The following is a 20,488-nucleotide window of genomic DNA, read 5'->3' as shown; positions in this document are numbered from 1 at the left end:
ACCACCCAATAAATAGCGATCTTCTTTAGGATGCGTAAGTATTTTCGCGCTTGAAAATTTAGCTGGAAGCGATTTTTGCCCGTCTGGGACTCTCGGAGAAGAAGCGGCCAAGCGTCCTTTATATATTTATTTTTCGGTAATAGTTCTTCTAAAGAATGTGTGGTGGCTCCTTAAACCCCCTTTAAACATATTTTTTCCGCCACCCGATTTTTATAAGGGTTCATCGCGCTTTTTTGGCGGGAAAAAAATATTTTTTGGCGCGAAAGAGCTCGAGGGGGGACTGAAGAAGCCACTCGAATATAATATGATAGAGCGAAGCTACTACTCCTACTAAAAGCACGTGCTTACCTTTAGGCGCGAAATAAAAATAAAAAAAAGAGTCATAGATATGAAAAATAACTGATGTTTCCAGAAATATTAATGGCGGGAAAAAATTGTACTAAAGTAACTTAACATAACTCCGCGCGCACTGTATGTCGCCACGTGTCGCAATATAAACTGAAAGCCCCTTTTTACTTCAGTTAATTCCAGGAAAGTATGATCGGAATGTGAATGGATGTATAAAAAAGGGTACACGCTCTCGAAACCCCCGTAGCTACCATCATTATGGGATTTTCGGAAAAATATTTTTAAAGAAAAGCAGCGCTCCCTTCGTTTTGGCCCCGCTCTTTTTTTATTTGTGGTCTTTTCAGGTGAATAAAGGATCTACTTTCTCTCGACTCCTCCCCTTGTTCGCAACCGGGATATCTTCTGAAAGATTGAAACTAGTAAAAATAGTTCTGGAGGGTCAAGGTACCAATTACTTTGCGTGGTACCTATGGTACTAGTTTTTCTCAGAAATTCACCAACGGTTTTTCTCAAGGGGTGGGATATGTCAACTTTGTTTTGATCTCGACCTCGACATTCCTCTATTCGACCCCTTGTTCTCTGGACCCCACGTGTACGTTTTTATTCATTGTAGTAGGTACCCTTATCAACAAAACCACGTGCCTTATTTTCATCTTTAAAAGCGTATTTCTTAAGTAAAAACCTTTTTAAAATACCCCCACCTTTTAGTAGAACTTGTCCTACGAAGGAAAGAAAAGAGTTGACTTGGCTTTCAAGGTAAACATTCTTTTCCGACAAGTTTTTAAAAATCAAAACGCCAGGGAAAAACCCGGCTTCCTTTTTTCCGTGAACGGAATGAGGCGGACGTCAAAAGGAATTTGTGTTGAAAAACGCGAGGGCCCTTTTGCGTAATTTTCCAAAAATTTCTAATTCTATAGAATGTTGCAATTAAATGGGGTTAAAAACGACTGACGAACAAAAATGATTTTTGCCGTGATGAATTTATTTAATTCATCTAAGGATGGTTCTTGAAACTTTGAAGATTGTATGTGGACAAGTGTTGCCAGTCGTTTGTGACTCGTGAAATTCAACCGCTATAGAGAGCTTTCAGATGGGATAGTACTGCGTCACACCCTCCCAAGTCTTACCGCTGTTCTGGTAGCCATATTGAGTGGTGTCAGTTTCATTCCTGTTTTAAACCCACCAATATGGCAACGTAAATTATGTCAAGAGACTCAGCTCCTCCTCCTCCAACTGAAAGCTCTCTATCCACAACAGACTGAAAATCTTGTAGTTCTGTTCAGTTCAGATCATTCAGTTCCATACCAGGGCAATTACTGGCAACCCTGAAGCCCAGTTACAGTTAAGAAACTGAGGATGATGAGATATTTATTAATATTACTGTTATAAATATTTTCGTAGTTTCCTTTGAACAGAATAGATTGAAATTAATATGATAAAAAGCGACATCTTTTGGGACCTTTTTTTAATAATTTTATTATTACTTTTATTGTAATTTTTTTTCTCGTGAATTCTTTTTGTTTGAAATTAAGGCTTGTGTTTTGAAACTTATGTAGTCGGTACTCGAGGGAGGCTCAGTTTGGTTTATTTTTCAAAAAGGGGCCCCTGCTATTTAAAAATTTTTCGGGCCAGAGCGTGAAGATTGTAGAAATTTTTCCGAGGCTGCTGGCGCGATTTAAAAAAAAATTCGTTATAAAGCGCGCGGAGCAACTTGCGAGTGCATTACAATGGATGGGCGCAAAAATCTCGAACTCGCGGGAAAAATGAGGTCCCTGCTTCTGCAAGCCCGCTCTCTCTCTCTCTCTCTCTCCCTTTCTCTTCAGCGTGCCAGATGCCAGCTGCTTCGCGGACTGTACACCCCCCACCCCTCTTTCTCTCTCTTCCTATGGCCTTTTATTTATACCTCTCATCCCTACTCCATCTTCCAAAAATCCCTACCTCCTTTCTCCTATGCTCTCCATCCTCTCTCCGCATCACTAGAGGATTAAATAAGACGGTGCGTTTTTTGATATGATCCCGTTTTAATTTTTTTTTTTCGAGGCCACCTAGCCTAGCTTGGGCCCCTTCCCAAATTTTGTGTTCTAGGTTATAATTAATACACTCGTGTGGTGTAATTAATTCCTTCCTTTTGTTTTTAAATTACATATTAACTTTTTATTTTGCAATTCGAATTAAATACCAAAATATTAATATAAGGTGAAAGCCCATATTTCATATAGTAATTGCACCTAGTCTCACGAACTTTAACCCTACATAAATGGCAAAGAACTACAGATACAATCAAATCTGTTCATTATCTTCCAAGAAACTTTTGTTTTAAAGTCAGACCACATGAGCTTCCCTAAAACATTGATTGTGGGTTTGTGGGCATTTTTGTATACCTAGCTAGATTTTTTTACCAGCTAAAAAGCAAAGTAAAAGCTCCACAGCATCAGCTAGGGTCCTCGGGATGTTGTAAATAGTAGCAGCATAGCTAGGGCCGTTCGTTTTCAGGGACACAATAGAAAGGCAGGCAGGCAGGAGGGACCACAATCCACAAAATTGCGCTCCGTACAACCGGAACCCCGGCACACCTGCTCCGACACCAACCATGCCATTAAATAAAAGAGAAATCTAGGACTTATTCTCAAGCTCAAGTTCACAGATCATTTTAAATAACGTTTCTTTTTTGTTATACCGAGCGCAGATTTTTTTATATTGTAAATTACGACTTGTATCAGCCTTAATAGAGTGAGATGCTCTCATGCAGAGCGCCCACATTTTGGGTAATTAACAGTCGTACAAGGACAGTTTCACTGAGTTTTGAAAAGGCCATCCATGTTTGACTGTCTTTCATTTTTTTTTATACGAAAGTGCATATACAGTAATGAATATACAGGGTGTTTATTATATAACGTAAATTAAAGGGTTGTGTGTGGTTTTAGGGTCAAACTGAGTGGAAATTGTCAAAGAACATGGGAGTTTACAACATTAAGTTACGGATATGCGGCCTCTCAAACATGAATTGGGCCCTAAAACATGGAAATAGTCACGCATATGTATTAATTAACTTTACTTCTACCCATTTAATAGTACACTTTTGCTATAGATAAAGGTTCAATAACGTTCTAAGATTGAAGACTCCACATTTGTGGCTATTTTTCCTAGTTTTAGGGACCAATCAATGTTTGGGAGCCTGTATCTCCCAAACTAAATGTTGTAGACCCCATGTTCTTGGACACTTTCCTCTCAGTTTGACCCTTAGAACAGTACATACCCTTTCATTCATGGCAGACTTATCAGAAACATTCTGTATATATTTACAATATTAATTAAGATATGAGCATAATTCTAAGACAAATATAAAAAGTAACGAAGTAAGGCACTGGGGTTATTTTTAAAATGAAAAAACCCCTTTTATTTAATAACAAACTTTAGGAAAAAAGGCAAACTTTTGATTTGTTTCAAAGGATGTTTGTTATCGAGTATCAACATTGAACTTGCGGTTTTTCAGACTTTGATAACCCGGGGATTGAAAGGCAATCTATTTATTAGTTCAACTTCAAAGAATACTCGTTGAATGTTTCTTATCAAAGTGCTAAATTAATTATTATAGGCGTTGCTGTTGGACTAAAACGTCAACTATGTATCTATTATCTTATCTATACCAACGATAAGGGTTCTATAACTTTGCCTATAGATAAAGGGTTGTTTAGTCGGTATAAAATAACCCTTTCTGGGAATCACTTAAAAAATGATAGAAAGTTCCTGGTTGTGACGTGATATTTTGCAATGGGTGTAGGAGTAAAGAAAGGGTTTAACATCTGGGAAATTAGGGATATTTATTTGAATAAATATTTAGTATATAACATTACCAGGGGAATATTCAATTATATTACTGTGGTTTATGCATTAAGGAACAGTTAATTTTGACATTTTTACATTCTAGGAAACTATACTGTAGCTTATTGCGTACATTAAAGGGGCTAGAGAAATTTCCTTCCCTATTTCTTAACTTTAACCGCACTTCAGGGTTGCCAGTTATTTATTTTTGGAACTGAATCGAACACTGAATTCTACAAAGTCTACAGTCTGTTGTTGTACATAGCGGTTGAATTGCGCGAGTCACAAATAACTAACTGGCAACACTTGCCCCTCACACTATCTACCTACAAATTGATGTTAAGGGCAAAAATTTGGAGAAAATACCTGTAATTCTTTTATTTTGTGACCTGAAAAATTTAGTGCATTTTATTAGTTAAAATATTTTATTGCGCCCCACATCTGAAATTGCAATGTAGTTGAAAGGTACAGCGGATGGATATAGCCACGTTAGGATAATATTATTTCGAAGCAAACTACGGATGATTATTAGGAATCTGTTGTGATTTTTAAAATGACGAAGTGGGCCTCCTGTATACACTCAAGTCGGCCTCAAAAACATATATACTGCATTCCCGGCAAAGGGGGCTTTTTAAAAGTGCAATGGCTCTATCAGTTGAAGCGATCACTGAACCGTCCGACCAAACGCTTGGAGAACTTTTTCAAAGAATAGAATGGAAATTATGGAATGGAATTTGCTTATTTGCGCTTTTACCAAAGTGGGTGGCGAGTTTTTAACGGGAGCTTTCTTTTTCTTAGTACTGTACTATCATTCCTCCTGGGAAAAAGAAAAATATTTTAACAACTATAATTTATATTCGATTTTATTATCAATTCGTACCGAAAACGAAGCTGAAAGAGACCGGGCTTTTAAAACACGCTTTAACGCCTAAACTATAGTAACTTCTCACCTTGATAAATACCTGGCAGAAACCCATAAGATGGAAGTAAACGTTTTTATTATTAACCCTAAATGGTCAGCTACTAAGATCTCACCTAAATGGACCTTTTTAAAGAACGGGATGGAGGGGGGGGGGGGCAAACAGTGTCGTCTGCTTGATATGGAGTTAAGACGGAAGCTTGATAGGGTATGTGGATAACAAAGACGTTTAAAGGACTTCAAAGTTACCAGTCCCAACAAATTTAGTCCGTGTTGTTTGAAGCCATATCTTAATTGGCGTCTTCGTTGTAAAGTCTTAAGAAACCAAGGTGGTCAACACATCAGGCTCTACTTTATCAGAATGGCAAACACCACAGGGGCACAGGAGATCACCTTCCTTCTTGGGTTATTTCTCTCACGCCAAGAAGCACCGCTAGAGGCGCAACGCGAGTTGGCTAGCCTCCCTTCGCGTGTAGCGAACTCGGGCTCCGTCTGGTGTTGCTTCTTAGCGCAAGGGAAATAACCAAAGGCCGCCCCTGTTCGTTGGTTTCTCTGCGAGTAATAAATGGAATGGGCTATTGTTTTTATTTATTACTAACTTCGATTAATGGACTTTTATGTTTAAAAGAATCTCAGCATCGTGGGAGAGGTTATTTGTATTGGGGAGGGATGGGGGGAATTATTGGTTCAAAGTTGGTCACCTCCCCTGATTCTTAAAAATGTTTCGAGGGCGCGACCCTAAACGCTTTGGAACGTAGAATTTCGTAGTTCTCGGCGCGGCTATAAATTTTCGGCCTTTACTAGTCGTTGGCCTTGTCGAATAGCGGATTGGCGTATTGTGCTCCAGGGGGTTTTTCTAAGAAACAACTTTCTTCGTTCCTTCGTTTCGTTTTTCGGGGATCATTCGAAGCCGCCGCCGATATCTTCCAATTCCAAGAAAAACGGAACGGTGCTCGCTTGTTGCTACCCCGCGCAAACTTTTTAATCTTCCGAAAGAAAAAAATCTGCCGCCATCGCTCCAAATACGCCCATTTGACGGACCATTTGGCCTCGTGATGCTTACTTATTCTGAATTTAAAGGGAGACTGACACACCTTTTCAAAGTGAAATAACATTTTTTTATATAGCCACATTTTATTATTTAGTTTTGGTTACGATAGGTTAGGTTAAAAGATACAGGGTGTTCCAAAAAGGGTGGTATAGCGGATGGTTCTATGGGTACACAATTTTGAGTCTAAGATGTAACTTCTGTGATATTTTGCTCTAAGATTGACCACTCTAAACAAGTTACGAACATTGGAGTGGTTTACGGATACTTAAAGACGATGCTAATTTAGTTAAGGGGTCAAACATTCCAATCATAATTTGTTTAGGGTGTCCTTTAAGGAAAAATGTCATAGATATTACATTTTCGTCAAAAGTTAAGTGACACTATTAATAATTAGCTTTTGAATTTGAATGCATTCTTGACGAAGTTAGGACTTGCATTTTAATTAGTTGTAGTTCATTATCCCTTTATCATGTATGTAGGTAGATTATATTAACGCGGCCAATAACGTGAGCACCCCGTAGTCTTTTTTAATAGTTAGTCGCTAGACGGATCGTAAATTTTATTTCATATTCTTTCTTTCTTTTTTTTTTTTGCGAAAGCATCCTTGAGAGTATGAATACAGCCAATCGGGGCTCGACACCTCACTAACACCGAGAAAGAGTATTCCATCTTCTTATTATCTCTAGACTTAAAGTAGGCGGATGAAAATTATCTTCGTTTTAACCCCATCCTATATTTCTTTACCAGAGATTGGATTCCCGACAAGTAACTCTTTCTTAAAACCCATAAATTTCTGTTTCTTTAATTGACATTGTAAAGGGATCGAACGATTTACGTATTATCTAGCAGGGAAATTCCAAATTCGCCATAGATGATGTCCCTAAATAATTCGGAATTTTATCCTTAAATAATTCAGAATTTTATCCTTAAATAATTCAGAATTTTATCCTTAAATAATTCAGAATTTTATCCTTAAATAATTCAGAATTTTATCCTTAAATAATTCAGAATTTTATCCTTAAATAATTCAGAATTTTATCCTTAAATAATTCAGAATTTTACCCCTAAATAATTCGGAATTTTACCCCTAAATAATTCTAAATTTTACCCCTAAATAATTCTAAATTTTACCCCTAAATAATTCGGAATTTTACCCCTAAATAATTCGAAATTTTACCCCTAAATATTACATTATATTCCTCCTAAATATTACAGAATTATTTAAAAATTACAAAATTAACAAAAGTTGCTTAGAATGTAGTGTCCATTCCCTCTCAAGGTTACGTGGGCAATCGCCTACTTAATAACTCCACCCTACTTCTATCCTTTAGTTTAAAGTCTAGAGGCTATTTTTCAGTGTTGAAATTGAAGAAATACATATTTGGAAAGGAATAATATCAGATTGCGTGTCTTTCTCTCCGACTCTTTCGACTCCTTAACTTCTCCTAATAAGTAGAATAATACCACACCCAATTTTTTTTTATTCTTCATCTCCTTTTCTTTGGTTTAAATTCCACTTCATTACTATAAATGACTTTTAAATAAGACAGAAGGGGGAAAATAATTTTAATTGTATTAGTCTAATTTATTCCATCACATTCCTTTAGTTTGGATCGAGTTTTTTAATTTTTTTTTTCAAGGTATCTTGGGTTGGGCGCATTTTATTCGTTTCGCCCTTTAATTAAGAACGTAACATACATAGAATTAAGTAACTTTGATTCTATTATTTTAATCACGAATAAATTAACGCTTAATTTTAAATAATCCTGTTCCATAATTCTAATTGATAAAAATGTATATAAATTTTTATTTTAATCAGGGGAAAGATTTAAATGGAACAATTTAGGTTTATATAACAATCGATACACCTAAAAATAATAGCACCGTTCATGTATTAGAAATAGAAAAAATCAATCGGTTTCTATTTTAGCCATTCCAAGGTTAGTTACGTTACGCATTTGCCGCACTGAATTTTGATTGGTTGTTCCGAGATTTTGGCGGGAAAAAATAGCCTATACGATGGTGGAGACGTCTCGCGCCATTGAATTTTCGCGCGCGTTAGCTAGTGCGTTAAATGAACTCCCGGGGTGGTTGCAGTCTGTTGCAGTTCTAGTAAAATAGTAGTAAAAATACTAGAAACCTGTCCCTTGTACCCAAGGTCTATAGAGTTGCCGCTTCGCTAATATAGGTTTGCTCACGCGCCCATCTTTTACCTTCGAAAATTCGCGACTTTTATTGGCTGCCGAATATGACGTCTCCCGTAGACCTTAGTGAAGCATCGTCTGCTTATGTATAGTCTTTCGAGGCGCGAGTTGTGCAGCTTGTGCTGTATTGGCATCCTCAAAGGTAAATTAATTACTTTATTCTGATAACTTTTTTGTATGAAATATTAATGCTAAATTAGGAAGCTTTTAGAGATATTTGGAACTTGCTTCTTTAGTTTATTTGTATTAAGACTTAAGGGATAAGACTAGGGACTCGGTTCGGGTTGTTATAACTTATTTGGGTGCAAAACCAAAATACTAATGTGAATAAATTGTATATTTTTAGATTCATACATAATAAAAATTTATGAGCCATGCCTGGAACAAGGTGCGCGGTCGCGACGTGCAATAATAGCCTAGTTTTAACCAAAAAGAATGATAGTACAAAACATATTGTGTATCACAAATTTCCAAATGACATTCATAGGAGAAAGGTTTGGGCATTTAAATGCCGCAGAGAGGATAAATTCAATCCCATGACTAGTCATGTTTGCTCGCAGCACTTTAACGAACATGCCTACAAAAGGGATCTTAGGTCTGAGTTGCTGGGGATTCCTAATAAAAAGGAATTATTGGAAGACGCTATTCCAACTGAAAATTTGGGACTGAAAGGAAGTCAAAACTGTAAATCTACAGAGAGAAAATCCAGAGTGCAACGAAGAGAGGAGCGAGTCATCATTAACAATTTAATAAAGAAATCTAGTCCTTCTGCAATTGATAATCTCACGAATGAAGCAACTAATGTTCAAACTAATTGTGATAACATGGATCGTAGCCCTGATAATATGATTCCTAAACGTGATACTGTTGTTTTTAAACGCAAACCATGCTGTAAATGCGAGAGATTAGAGAAACAAAATAGAACATTACGAGCTCATTATAGCAAATTGAAAATTAAAGAAATGAAAAATGAGAAGAAAATTAAAGAATTAAAAATTGAACAAGCAATGAAGAGTGTAATTAGTACTGAAGAAGTAAAGAAACTCAAGAGAATGAAGAATGACAAAAGGAAAAAAGAAGAATTTAAGGAGAAATGCACCAATATTTTAAATGATATTTTCTCACCTAGTCAAATTAAGAAACTAATGGGGAAAAAAATGGTTATCTGGTCTGCCGATGATCTCGCACGGGCTTTTACTTTGCGATACCTTAGCAGAAAAGCTTATATGTTTTTAAAAAATGACCTGCGATATCCATTACCAGGTTTGTCAACATTAAGGCGGTATGCATCAAAACTAAATTTAAGACAAGGAATTTTACAAGATGTTTTAAATATTATGAAACTAGCTGGATCTAAAAAATCAAATATAGAAAAAATATGTGTCATAACGTTTGACGAAATGAAAATTTCATCGCAATATGAATATGATGTGAAAGCCGATCAAGTAGTTGGAAAACATAGTCAAATGCAGGTAGCAATGGTTAGGGGCTTATTTTCACCTTGGAAACAACCTGTTTACATTGGCTTTGATACCAAAATGACTTAAAAACTGTTGTTGGACATAATATCCAAAGTTCATGAGGCAGGGTATTTAATAGTCTCATCTGTCTGTGATATGGGGGGAGGTAACATGGGTTTATGGAGAGAAATGGGTGTATCTATCCATAAAAATTGGTTTCAACATCCCATAGCAACTGATCAAATTATTTATTGCTTCGCTGATGCCAAAAAATTCTATAAAAAATATGCCAATCTGGATTTAAGAGACTCAAGTCAGAGTGATCATTGTTATCAATTACCATCTTGGGCTACAATATTATCTTATGGCGGTTTAATTGTTCCTAGCTCTACTTTCTTAAAAGCAATGAATTCATTTGAAACCATTTTTCGTAATTTCCTTCCAAACAAAGTCCTCGCCAACGAAATAAATATTGTTAAAAACATATCCAATTCAATTCACCAAGAACATGAAACTTATCCTTTGGATTTAATCCATTCATTTGTCAAATTAAGAATTTTCATTAGAATGAAATATCACAATTCAATCAAGCCCAGCAAGACAGATTGTGGGAGAAAATTAGGTAAAAAATTTAAGAAAATTGTAAACTAAAGTTCCTATAATTGTTATAATTGGCTGGAGTTTTCAAATTAAGATCTCAAAACTCATCAATAGAAATAAAATTCATTTCATTGGAAATATACTTGGTTTAAATTTTTTTGGTCTAATGCATTGATTACTTATCACCGTTATTAAGTAATTGTAATCATTTTCCTCTTGAATTTAAAGAAAATCATAATAGGTACTGAACTATGAAGTTTGATAGAAGCATAAAGTTTCGGTTTCTGCCTTACTATTTATTAAAATGTGCACAATTATCTATGCCAAACCCTTTCTAATTATTTAATTTAAAAAATATATAAAAATTATGCCCTATAATTAGCGTTTTAAAAATAAATTTCATGGCAATTCTCATATAGTCTACCGTACAGAATCAAAACCGCGCGCGCTTGAGGTCTAAGGCTGACGTCACGTAAGGGGGGGTTGGAACAGACTCTAGAAATCGAAAATTTATCTCAGGCGAGCGAGCACCCGTTGCCTTGTACCTATTTCCTGCCGCCATAAAAAGTTGCGTTGTTTACGTATTTATTTCAGTGCAGGCGGCAGTCAGCACCCTCCTCGACTTGGGTGAATGCACTTTTTTAAACACCAAAAAAAAAAATCGTTTTTACAAAAATTCACCTTGTCATCCTTTATATAACCAAAAAAAATTCTCTCCTCTGTTTTTAATCCGGAATTTATTTATATTTATGGTAGTTTTAAAAATAGCGAAAAAAATAAAACTCGATTGTTATGTTAATAATGCATCCCTTTCATGTAAGGATTTCGCGTATTTGAGATGAGATTATCTTTTCCTTATACGCCTCCTTGTTTCAAATCTTTTTGTTTACCGACTGTTTTTACCGGGAAAAACCAGGACTTTAAATTTGTAAAAGGGGGCGTTATGTTTGATTGTAAACAATGCAAATGAGGAGGTAGACTCTCTAATTATATTTTAAAACAATGGCCGGGAAATTACGACCGTATTTTGATTATTAAGGATATTTATAGATGGTATGTCAATTTGTTTACTAAACAATGGAAACGCGTGAAGAGAGTCGTGTTTAATTCCTTCCAGCACGTGGATTTGATAAGAATGAATTTATGGAAGATTACCCGCCAAATTAACGTACCCACGTGGCTAATTTTCCGTTGAAATTGTTTAAAATAGTCTTAAGATATATTTCCCGCCAAAAAACTTTCACTCTGCGGGCAATGTTATTAAATTCCTGCACGTGTAGTGGTTCTTCGCACGCGTGAAGAGCGGGGCGGATTCTGGGAATGAAAATAAATAGGCTTATGGCTTAGCGGAGAGCGAGTAAGAGAGAGAGACAGGAAAAAAAAGATTTCCCGCCAAAACTTTTGGCTTCTTATCTCGCGTGCGGGTTCAAGCGAGGGGCTTCTGGAATTCCGCGAAATTTTACCTCGTGGTCAAAAAATCTAAACACATCATTCCTCCTTCGCTCTTGGCTTCTCGAGGGTTTGAGACTCGAGAGATAGCGAGGGGCCACACCGCGGAATCTGGGATAAAACTTCCCAGTTTTTGTTGTGGGGGATGGGAGTTCAAAACAGGGGGCCAAAACTTACCAAGGGAACTATGGGAAATCTATAGAAATCCTAACAGACTTCGACAAGTTAACTTTAAAACGCGTTTAGGCCTAAGCTTAAATGACATTCGATGATGAGTTTCGACGCCAACTTAATCTGCCTTGATGGGTGACCGAGAAAGCGCGGGAAAAAGTTTTTCGCGGGTTTTTTATTTCACGAGAGGCTGTTTAAGAAACGACGGGGGGATAAAAAATTTATATATATATATATAATTTAAACGGAATTAGACTAACTCGAAGTGATCAGGTGGCGTATCTGCGTCGCTCGTCTTTTGATTGTTTCTTGGCGCGATATAATATACATAGTTTCCACCCGGGGGGGGGGGTTACCGTTCCCCCAATGTTGCCAGGCTCTTGACCAGAGAAACTTGGGAAAGTCCAGCAGTTCAGTTTCACTCAGTACTTGAGCAACTTGAACTTGGCTCACAGGGGTGCTGAAATTTAAGCTGAGATGAGGGGGAGAAATTTCTATAGTCACTTTAATGAAAACTATCTTAACCTTCAAATTAATATACTTTTAATAATACAGAACTATAAAAGCACCCCCCCCCCCGTTCTTGTACTTGTAGTTTCGTGTATATCATGATATATAAGTCGCGCATTCCTTAGCGGAGGTTCGCCCCTCCAAGACGAGAGTCCACCACCGCCAAACCAACGTTCTTGGGCGTTCATTCAACCATAGACATGGCGTCTCAGGCGCCGTACGTTTTGCGCACGCGCATACGTCGTTTTATTCCGAAACCCCTATGATATGCCCCCTTTAAGATAGAGACTAGTACGTACACCATCGCCATGCTGAAAATTCTTCGCCCTTTCTGATGCCGTGGCGTTCCTTCCATCTCCCGAGCTAAAAAAGAAACTCTTAACTAACCTTCAATGCCTACCCCGAATCAAACCTAGAAACACGCTCTTTTCTATTGGCATTAATGACGCGTTGAAGCGTATCTTCGACTTTGGTAGACATTCCGGGCGAAAAAATCAACCGTCAAAATGGTGACGCTTTGGCGACGTCCTTGTATGGAGATTTTTACCCTCCAGGGTCCTTCCTTTCTTAAAGTTTTCTTGATCTCGGGCTGTTCTCACCTACTTACTGTCGTTGTTACTGTTTCTCAGAAGAAACACTGGCGGGGTTTTTAACCTACCCAATAAGGGGTAAATGATTGATCAAATCCGTGTAGGAGGCACGGAAAAACAACGTCTTAATTTAGACTGTATAGTCTGTGTTGCTCTGGTAATACCGAAATTGTTAAAAGACTTTAAATTTAATTCGTTTCGTCACGAGGAATTTCCAAGACTCGTGATCTTGACTCAGTCCAAATTCTCTTGATTTTTGGCGGGAAACTCTGGCACGGTACTTTAGCGCGCGCTAATTAGAGAGTCGGGATTTCTTTTTATGCGTGGGAGGAAAGGGTGTCCCAGAATTAAATCCTAAGGATGGTGATGGTGCTTCTTACTGTTTAATTTGGGTTCTCCGCGCCTCCCTTACCCTCTCTTTAAATGTACTAGAAAGATTGGAATTAATTAGCGTGTTAATATTTCCGTTACGCTTACTTATTCAGTTAAAAAAATTACCATTTTCTGATTAAACCCCCGAGAAGTACGTAACTTGGAGTTGTAACTTGATTTAAGTTTATATGGTACGCGAATTCATAGGAAGTATTTATGGTTTTTGCTTCGTGTTATGGATTTTTAACCTTTTGTAAAATGAAAAAGGGCACCCATGTTCTTAAAAGGATTTAAAGATGAAAAAAAAATCCCCATCTTCACCTCTCTTGACAATATTGTATAGAAATATGCAAAGAGAGGCATCTTTTTTTTCGGATCCCATTGTTTCTTATTCAAGATCAGATAAAATTGTTAATCCTTTGTTGGAAGACCCTTTTTTTCCTTCTTCTGTCTTTAGAATTTTCTAAAGTACGAGTTTTAATTACCATTAAGTTCCAAACGTGGTGGCGGTCCACCTTATTTATTTTGCACTTGGCTTTTTCGTACTTTGCATAAGAATGCTTAAAGAACAAAATTAAACTAAAGGCGCGAAAGCTTCTTTCTCTCTCTCTCTTCTAGTTTCCCGCCATAAAAATTTATCGAACAATAGATGGGCCCTTTTATTTTTTTTTTAATCTTTTAATTTATTTTACGATATAAAAGAATATAAAATTCATTAGTCCGCCATTTTTGTCTTCGTGTAGTACTTACTAAAGGGTGGCCACGTGGTAGTGGGGTTGAAATAAAAAAAGCGCGGGAAACCGAGTGGCGCGAGGCGAAAATGATTTCAATGGCCTTGACTAGTTCAAAATCTCGCGCTGAGGACAAGCACCCCGAATATTTCCCGCCATCAAGGTCCACGCGCTTGGCTTTGGCTTGGCGGGAGCGTCGAAGGTCAAACCCTCACTAGTGGGTACTAGGCTGCGCTTTCTTTATTTCTTTCCCGCGCTTTTTTGCCACCATGACTCTCCAGGTTGGTTGGTTGCTAGACTTCTCATTGTACTACGTAGACCACGTTGACATATGGAGAGCGCTACTAGCAGCATCTCTCCCTTTTAAAAATGGCCGCGCGTTTACGAATATTTTCCTACGAAAGGGTTGATCAACATCAACACGAGGAGGGACAGTTTCCGAGTATTTTGAATGACTAAGTAATAATTACGCCTTATTAACCATTATTTTTTAAGAGTAAAAATTAGCCATGCGTAGTGCCCATGTAACGAACGTTTTAAAAGTTTGATACGCCGATAAAAAGCATAACTAAATAGCTAATCATTTTTGGGCATTTTTTCTTTCTTTTTTATTTGGGTAAAGGCAGGATGAAACGTTTTGTTAAAAATTTATTTGCGCCTTTAACAGTTAGTTATTTTTCTATCCACATTGAAACAAAAGAATTAAAAAATGTATTCTTTTAGAGACTGTTAACCCCTTATATAAATTTGACAGAACAACCTTTCGTACTTGTGTCCAATTAATTGGATAAAATATAATCGGCTCTTAATAACAATGGGGTAAAAAAAGAGAAGTGAAGGAAAAATACAAAATGTCAAATTTGAAGATGCGTGCTTCTCTCTGTTCAACTATCGATTTGACAGTAATGGCGGCGCTAATCCTTTAACGGTTTTAGGCTCTAAGTTAGTATTACAAATGGTGTCGTTTCTCTACGGGGGAAACAATGTATTTGACCGCCACTAAAGGGGTCCGGGATAACGAGGGGATTTGGAGTGAAGCAAGCCTTCCAGCCTCTTCTCTCTCCCAATTAGAAAGAATAAAAAAAAGTCCTTTTAAAAAATCGCTGAATGGTTCGCGGCTTTTATCTTCGTTTTTATTGTATAAGCTCACCAATGGGTACGTGGTACCATCTTTTTTATTTTTGTCACTAACCCTTCCCCCCTTTGAGTCTTAACCATTTTAATCGCGTGGTCCGGATTAAATTTTCATTCATAAATTCTCGTGGGAAAAATAAACGAAACGAATAAACAAAAATTCGATTTTCGATAAGCGTAATTAACGATATTTCCATAAAAAAATAATAATTTAAAAATAATAACAAAGTTATAAAAATTTATTTGATGGGTTCATTTCTCCCGTCGTAAAATGATTGTGCAGAACGTAGATCATTAAGGGTTGTGCCGGGCTACAATTTTTCTTCCTTTTTCATTTTGATTTAATTGAAAGGGCGTATAAAATAATGAATTTATCAATTGGAACCATGTTTCTATCAACAATAATAAAGAAGATACAAGCATTTACGTTTCTGATATGGACACTACGCGTTAGGCATCTCCGCGATGCACTTGGGACTATCCCATTGGACGAATACGTCAGGACTCAGGTGGTAATAGTCGTCCAATAGGGGTTCCTCTCAGTGCTTCGCGCGAGAGCCTAACGCGTATGGGCCATTACGGAAACTTTATTTCTTATATCTTCTTTAGTATTGAAGATAGAAACATGGTTCTAATTGATATATTCATTATTTTATAGGTTCTTTTGATTAAACATTATAGAAAAATTCTAGCCCGCTGCATTGAATCATTTTAAGGAGAGAAAAAGAATCAATTTAATCCGTTTGAAACACTGGTGGCAGAGATTAGCCCACAAAACATGATTTTAATATTTATTTTGTTGGGGTTTCGCTACGTGAAATATTGTCCGGTTTAACCCGGACAATTCTGTAAGGTGTATTTCATAACGGGCTAGAAGTCACCGTATTGCGTCGGATTAACACTGGTGAGGAAAAATGTTTTAAAGCCAGGTTGTGGCGCGTTCCTTTTAATACGTGACCATCATATCAAAAGGCGGCTCCACTCCTTCGCCCCCCCCTCCGTACCTCACTTTGCTCGCTCTCATCTTTTAAAAGGCCGCGCGGCTACGCTATTAATTAGGATAAGGACGCCGCGAACGACCCCGTATAAGAGAGCCACGCTATCATTTTTGCAATTATATAAATACATTCTAAACCCTTTCGTTTCATCAAACTTTGGAAAAAAGTCAAACAAGGTTCGTACAAAACTGCCAGAACCTGGAAATGTCAGGGAAATAAATTGTTGACTAGCAATTAAGGGAAAACTCAGGAAAATGTTTAGTTTTAGGAAAGTTCAGGGAAATTTATGAGACCTGCTCTGAAGGGGTTGCTTCAACTAAAGATGTTAGGTGGTCTTGCATTTGGAAATATATGGGAAAAAACCTGGAAAATTCAAAGAAATATACGGGAATAGAACCTGGAAATTTCTCAGAAATATATGGGAAAAGAACCTGGAAATTTCTCAGAAATATATCGGAAAAAACCTGGAAATTTCACAGGAATATATGGGGAAATAACATGGAAATTTCACAGAAATTTATGGGAAATAACATGGAAATTTCACAGAAATTTATGGGAAAAAACCTGGAAAATTCCCAGAAATATATGGGAAAAGAACCTGGAAATTTCACAGAAATATATGGGAAAAGACCTAGAAATGTCAGGGAAATCGTTTTTCCAAACGTCTTATGAACCTTGAATAACTTAAATGAATATAAGATTCTTTGTTCTCCTCCAAACTTTGATATAATATTGCATGAATCTATAAGTTCAAATTACCATACAGTAATTATATTAGATTACTTATACAGGGTGCTCCAAAAATGGGGGGTAGAACCGAAGTATTAAATCTGTTATTATTTACGTATTGTTAAATGTTAATTTCCCTGACATTTGAATGTAAATCGAATACATTTGCTATTTCAGATCAAGCGATCGTAAATATATACTTAAATTGGGGCATGTATATGACCAAGTTCATTGTCATTAGTAAGTTAGTTTATGATTTTTTTTTTAATGTGTGATATGTTGTTTATAGTTTTGAATTGAGGAAATTTTTCCCCTCATAGCTTTAGATAGAAACTCTCCATCTAATTGGTATTCTACGGGTGGTCTTCTCGTTAATCGCATATAGCTCTCACGCCGAATTTAGCCTTTCATGGGAATTTTTTAATCTTGTCCCCTTTATGGTTTTCTATTGTGATACTGATTTTTTTCTAGCAATTATTTTTGACAACTAGGTAGGTTAGACCACTTAGATTGGAATTCTTTTTTTTAAACCTAGAGATTAATTATAAGGGTATGTTTAAAATTAACCTCATAGTCTTCAAGGCTTTAATTAACAAATCACGTGATATCTCGCGCGTCTTTTTGTATGATGGTATTTAAAATCACGTGAGATCTCGTGCATTTTTTGTTTTTCTTTCAAATCACGTGAGATCTCGCGCGTCTTTTTGATTTTCTTTCAAATCACGTGAGATCTCGCGCGTCTTTTTGATTTTCTTTCAAATCACGTGAGATCTCGCGTATCTTGTTTTTTCAAATCACGTGAAATTTTTCCTCGGTTTTTAAATAAAGATCATAGGTCACCTTACTTATTATTGTTAGGAAACTTTTCAAATTATAAATTTTGAAATTCCCCTTTTCGTATTTACTGTAGTAATTAAGAAATTATATTACCTAGAATTTGATAAGAGACCCGGTTAACTCTTTGTCAAAATATGTTCCTCTTTTACTGTATAAAATCCCCGTTTCCCTTTCGCCGTTTCGCGACAATTCTAAAAACCCTCCTTCAACTTTTAAATTCTCGGTAATAGTAAGTAACCAAAGGGGAAATATGGGTTAGTTTCCGACTCGTGGATATCGAATATAATTCAAGAATCTGTTCATTTTCCTAAGCCTAAACCAATGGTAAATGTCGTGGGTTATTTCTTATATCTATGTTTTTTAACTTATAACCCCCGGTTTAATTTTGAGTACAAAGGAAACGGGTGAAAATTTTAATTAAGACTATTTCTCTCGTCGGAGTTGGTCGGAACTATGTATAATTTCTTCTTATTAAAAACGGTATGATGTCATAACTGGCTTTTATCGCTATGCACGTGTTGTTTTGTTATACATTTTTCTCGGTAACTAAGCTACTTGCTTGGTTGGTTGCGGCTTTAAAGGCCGACTTCCACCGAAAAGGGTTCTTACGAACTGAAGACCGTGCATCGATTCTTAACAATAGAGCGACCATGCCAGTTTTCGAGTCCCCACTGGGGCAAAATTTGGAGGGGTTCTTACGAACTGAAAACCTTGCTATGCGGGTTCTCACGAACTGAAGATAAACAATAGAAAGTCTCTTAAATATTTTATTCCCGATTTTTACGACCCTCTGAAGGAAAATATCTATTGTTTATCTTCAGTTCGTAAGAACCCCCGTATCAAGGTTTTCAGTTCGTAAGAACCCCTCAAAATTTTGTCCAGCGGGGATTCGAAAATCGGCACGGTCGCTCCATTGTTACTCTCGATGCACGGTTTTCAGTTCGTAAGAACCCTTTTCGATGGAAGTCGGCCTTTAACTCCTATGTCCCGCTAACGCGTAGCAACAATGGTTCCCGATAATAATTTTAAATTACGCAAAGTTTTTTTTTTATGGCATCTCTTGTTATCAGCTAATTTCAAACTTCATGATATTTATTAATTTAATATAAAATGTGATATTTTTGGGAACGCTGTCTCGTGAGATTAAAAAACTGTGTCTCTAGATTAAAAATATCGTGTACGCCAAGGGATAGTTAGTGTTCATGAAGTCTATTTTTGGCCTACAAATAATTATTCTACATGGCAGTCTTTAGGAAAGTCTATATAGTCTAGCGTCTTAATTTATTTAACACATTATGTAAAGTCTTGTTTTCACAGTAGAATTGTTCAAACAGGAATAAATACAGCTAATGAGAATTATTGCGTAGCCAGTTTCTCAACGTATAGAGGCCGATTTTGTATGTAAGACGAATTTTACCTCGCGAATAATCTATCTAGCCGCACCTTGCACCTTGCGTGCGCCTGACCTCGCGTTGCTATCAACCAATGAAATCACAGTGACGTCAGGGCCACAAAACCCGCGTAGAATTTAGCATTGGAGATATGGGGCCCAGTAATTCCTAATGGCTGTATGTATTCCTGGTACAAATCCAAAAAATTCACTTTAGAAATTGAGATGTGTCATGTGTTTATTATCGGTCAAAAGATGCGGTCTAACTTCGAAAGCTTTGGAAAGCGCTGATTTTAAACTATATGAGAAAGCATCCTTGGGAAAATATGATAAAATATTACAAGTTATAGATTTTCGATTTATTTTAAAGTACATCTTGATAAATAAATATAGATAGTGTACTGTACGTTTATCGGGCAAATACTTTTATATCCCATTTTTCGCTACGTACTCAAATATATATATATTTTTAAATTCGTGATTGAAGTATAGCCTCTCAGATAACGTTAATACTAATACTACGTGAATCTCTTGACATTGCAATGAAAGCTTTGAATGACTAGTATTAACCCCATTAATTTTAAGAAGTCCCTAAGTATAGCCAAGAAGCGATATCTAGTTTACTAGGGAGAAGGTATTAAGATGCCTAAGTATTCGCGCCCCAAAGTCCGAGTCCCCCTTTCAAAATTCAAAGGGGAGGTAAAAGGAGGCCGGGCTATTTCGCTGCCTCTCTTCTGTCGGAAAATATAACTGTAATTTTCGTCATTCGCGTCCCCGCGCTGACGTGAGTTTTCAAGAACCAATGAGATGCTCGTTGTAGAGGCGGTGGGGATTAACTCCGGACCAGCGTTTGAACTGGAGATAAAGCTAGAAATGTGGCGAATTTACACCTTCTCCCTAGTAAACTAGATATCACTTCTTGGTATAGCTATGGAATATTTCTTTCAATACGTGAATTTTTCTCATCAGCTGACGTTTTTATAATAATGATAATAAGAATAACATAACATACTAAGCTTTAGGGTTTTCCTTCAATTTCATTTCCGGTAGGTACAATCTCCGAGGTCATTGGTGAATTAATTTTTATTGACCCTTGAATAATGGGTTAAGTACGTTTTGAGTATACGGTAATAGAGTTTGGTCAAGCCTGGGTAATTTTAATAACTTGGGACT

At 36.8% G+C, this 20,488-nt stretch overlaps 2 protein-coding genes and 1 long non-coding RNA gene across 5 annotated transcripts in view; 2 read left to right on the top strand and 1 right to left on the bottom strand.

The window, feature by feature from the left end:
* Tdg (Thymine DNA glycosylase) overlaps positions 1-20,488 on the top strand; it is a 226,898-nt gene that overhangs the window by 55,488 nt on the left and 150,922 nt on the right. The gene's annotated exons all lie outside the window — the stretch shown is intronic.
* On the bottom strand, positions 7,745-14,758 carry LOC149691640 (uncharacterized). Its single transcript, XR_016383410.1, has 3 exons — positions 13,623-14,758; positions 10,943-13,552; positions 7,745-8,286 (listed from the first exon to the last, which is right to left on the bottom strand). It is a non-coding gene; the product is annotated as an uncharacterized LOC149691640 (long non-coding RNA).
* Positions 8,293-10,542, top strand: LOC149691641 (uncharacterized). 3 transcript variants are annotated; one of them, XM_089868944.1, is made up of 3 exons: positions 8,293-8,486; positions 8,691-8,838; positions 8,905-10,542. In XM_089868944.1, exons 2-3 carry the CDS (start codon positions 8,719-8,721, stop codon positions 9,889-9,891), a joined length of 1,107 nt encoding a protein of 368 aa, XP_089725070.1. In that variant the 5' UTR covers positions 8,293-8,486; positions 8,691-8,718; the 3' UTR covers positions 9,892-10,542. The 3 variants fall into 3 exon arrangements, with proteins under 3 accessions (XP_089725070.1, XP_089725071.1, XP_089725069.1); XM_089868945.1 differs by having other exon boundaries at positions 8,691-9,607; positions 9,692-10,542; XM_089868943.1 differs by having other exon boundaries at positions 8,691-10,542.

This window comes from Phalangium opilio, unplaced genomic scaffold (genome assembly GCF_054372755.1).
Source record: "Phalangium opilio isolate 3A_F unplaced genomic scaffold, DU_Popi_V2 ptg000025l_1, whole genome shotgun sequence".
Classification (NCBI taxonomy): Eukaryota; Metazoa; Arthropoda; class Arachnida; order Opiliones; family Phalangiidae; genus Phalangium; species Phalangium opilio.
This window is presented reverse-complemented; position numbering and strand designations above follow the sequence as displayed.